This window comes from Castanea sativa, chromosome 12 (assembly GCF_040712315.1).
Source record: "Castanea sativa cultivar Marrone di Chiusa Pesio chromosome 12, ASM4071231v1".
Taxonomy (NCBI): Eukaryota; Viridiplantae; Streptophyta; class Magnoliopsida; order Fagales; family Fagaceae; genus Castanea; species Castanea sativa.
Window position 1 is genome coordinate 8,786,954 of NC_134024.1, and position 2,154 is coordinate 8,789,107.

At 38.5% G+C, this 2,154-nt stretch overlaps 1 protein-coding gene across 1 annotated transcript; it reads right to left on the minus strand.

Annotated features, from left to right (window-relative positions):
- Positions 1–528: 528 nt before the first annotated feature.
- On the minus strand, positions 529–1,388 carry LOC142620132 (uncharacterized). Its single transcript, XM_075793550.1, has 3 exons — positions 1,176–1,388; positions 963–1,079; positions 529–879 (listed from the first exon to the last, which is right to left on the minus strand). Exons 1-3 carry the CDS (start codon positions 1,386–1,388, stop codon positions 529–531), a joined length of 681 nt encoding a protein of 226 aa, XP_075649665.1.
- Between the last annotated feature and the right edge of the window lie 766 nt (positions 1,389–2,154).

Below are 2,154 nucleotides of genomic sequence, written 5' to 3' on the forward strand. Positions count from 1 at the left end.
ACAAGCTCCATCACTAAAATATCTTCATCTGGGAATTCATCTCTAGTCACTTCTGCTTCAAGAGGGGGACAGTTGGCAAGATGATCAGCAATGGCTTGTCCTTTAACGAATTTCTAAGTAACATATTTAATGTCGAATTCTAACAACAATAGGACTCATTTTGCAATTCTTCCATCCTAGACCGGCTTTTCCATCAAATACTTAAGTGGATCCATGTGAGCTATCAAGAGGACTTGAAAAGATAACATGTAGTGTCTGAGTTTCTGAGCAGCCCAAACTAAAGCAACACACATCTTCTCCAAAACTGAGTATTTCACTTCATATGTAGTCATCTTTTTGCTGATGTAATAAATAGCATTCTCTTTTCTAGATTCTTCTAAATACTGAGCTAGTAAAGCTCCCATTGCTATATCTATAGTGCTTAAATAAAGCAACAAAGGCTTGCCTTGCATAGGCGGCATCAATATGGGAGGTTTCAGCAAACATTCCTTGATCTTTTCGAAAGCTTCTTAACACTGTTTGTTCCACTTAATGGGTACATCCTTCTTGAGCAATTTGAAAATGGGCTCGCAAATAGTAGTCAATTGAGCTATAAATTCGACTGATATATTGTATTCTTCCCAAGAATCCTCGAATTTCTTTCTTGGTCTTTGGCGATTTCATTTCTGTAATTGCTTTAACTTTTTCGGGATCTACATCCATCCCTCTGTTGCTAACCATAAATCCGAGCAGCTTTCCTGAAGTTACTCCAAAAGTGCACTTCTTGGGGTTTAGTTGGAGCTTGTAATGCTTGATTCTTTCAAAGAACTTCCTCAAGGCTAACATATGGTCCCCACGGTTTTTAGACTTGACTATCACATCATCCACATAAACTTCTACCTCTTAATGTATCATATCATGCAACAATGTTGTAGCAGCGCATTGGTAGGTGGCCCCAGCATTCTTAAGGCCGAATGGCATGCCTTTGTAGCAGTATGTTCCCCAAGGGGTGATGAACGAAGTCTTCTCCATAACTTCTGGTGCCATCTTGATTTGATTGTATCCAGAGAAACCATCCATGAAGGATAAGAGTGCATGCCCTGCAGTATTGTCCACAAGGATGTCTATATGAGGTAGGGGAAGTCATCTTTCGGGCTGGCTTTGTTGAGGTCCCTGAAGTCAACACACATTCTAACCTTGCCATCTTTTTTCGGTACTGGGACGACATTAGCTAGCCATTCTGGATAATTAACGACTTGGAGGAAACCGGCATTATATTGTTTTTCCACCTCTTCTTTGATCTTCAATGTCCATTCTGGTTTCATTCTTCTTAACTTCTGCTTGACTAGCTTGATAGTGGGATCAGTTGGAATATGATGTTGCACTATGTCAGTGTCGATGCCAGGCATGTCTTCGTATGACCATGCCAAAATCTCCTCATATTCTTGAAGGAGAATAATCAATTCATTCTTTTCTTTAAGATTTAAAGTGTACCAATCTGTATCATTTTTTGTTCATCTTCAAACCCTAAATTAATGGATTGAATTTCTTCCTTGATGGGCTTTACATGCCCTTGTTCTTCATTTGTTTCGAAGCCTTTATTTGACATTTCATTATTTATTTCAAAAATAAAAATATTCAAAGCAAGCAAGTAAGCTGAATCAGAGATCATCTTATTATCATTGAAAGAGTTGACAACAGTCTCAATACTAGAGAAATTGACAGGAATAGGAGTACTAGTTGAAACAGACTCAATAGGGACAATGATTTTAGTGGACTCAAAGAACTTGGTCTCTTTTTGGTGATCTTCAACTGGGTAGCTTCCTTCCCAAGTCCAATTCTTCAGCTCTGAGATGATAGTGGTTATGGCAGGAACTTCTTTGTAAGCTTCTCCAGATCGCAGCATATAAATTTCATCTATCTCCATTGGGTCATCCCTAGAATCCTCACTGGATATATCCATATAGTCTGCATCCTCCTCTTGGTGTGGATTAATAGGTTCTTCTTCCTCTGAGTCTTGGATGGTGAGTTTCTTAAAATCATGAAACATGATTTACTTCTCCAACAATGTACATTTGTTGCGAGGATTGTCTTCTTCATCTGTGTATGGGGTTAATGACCCAAATTCAGAATGTTGAAACTCATACAATGAATAAATCGAGTCATTATCCTCAA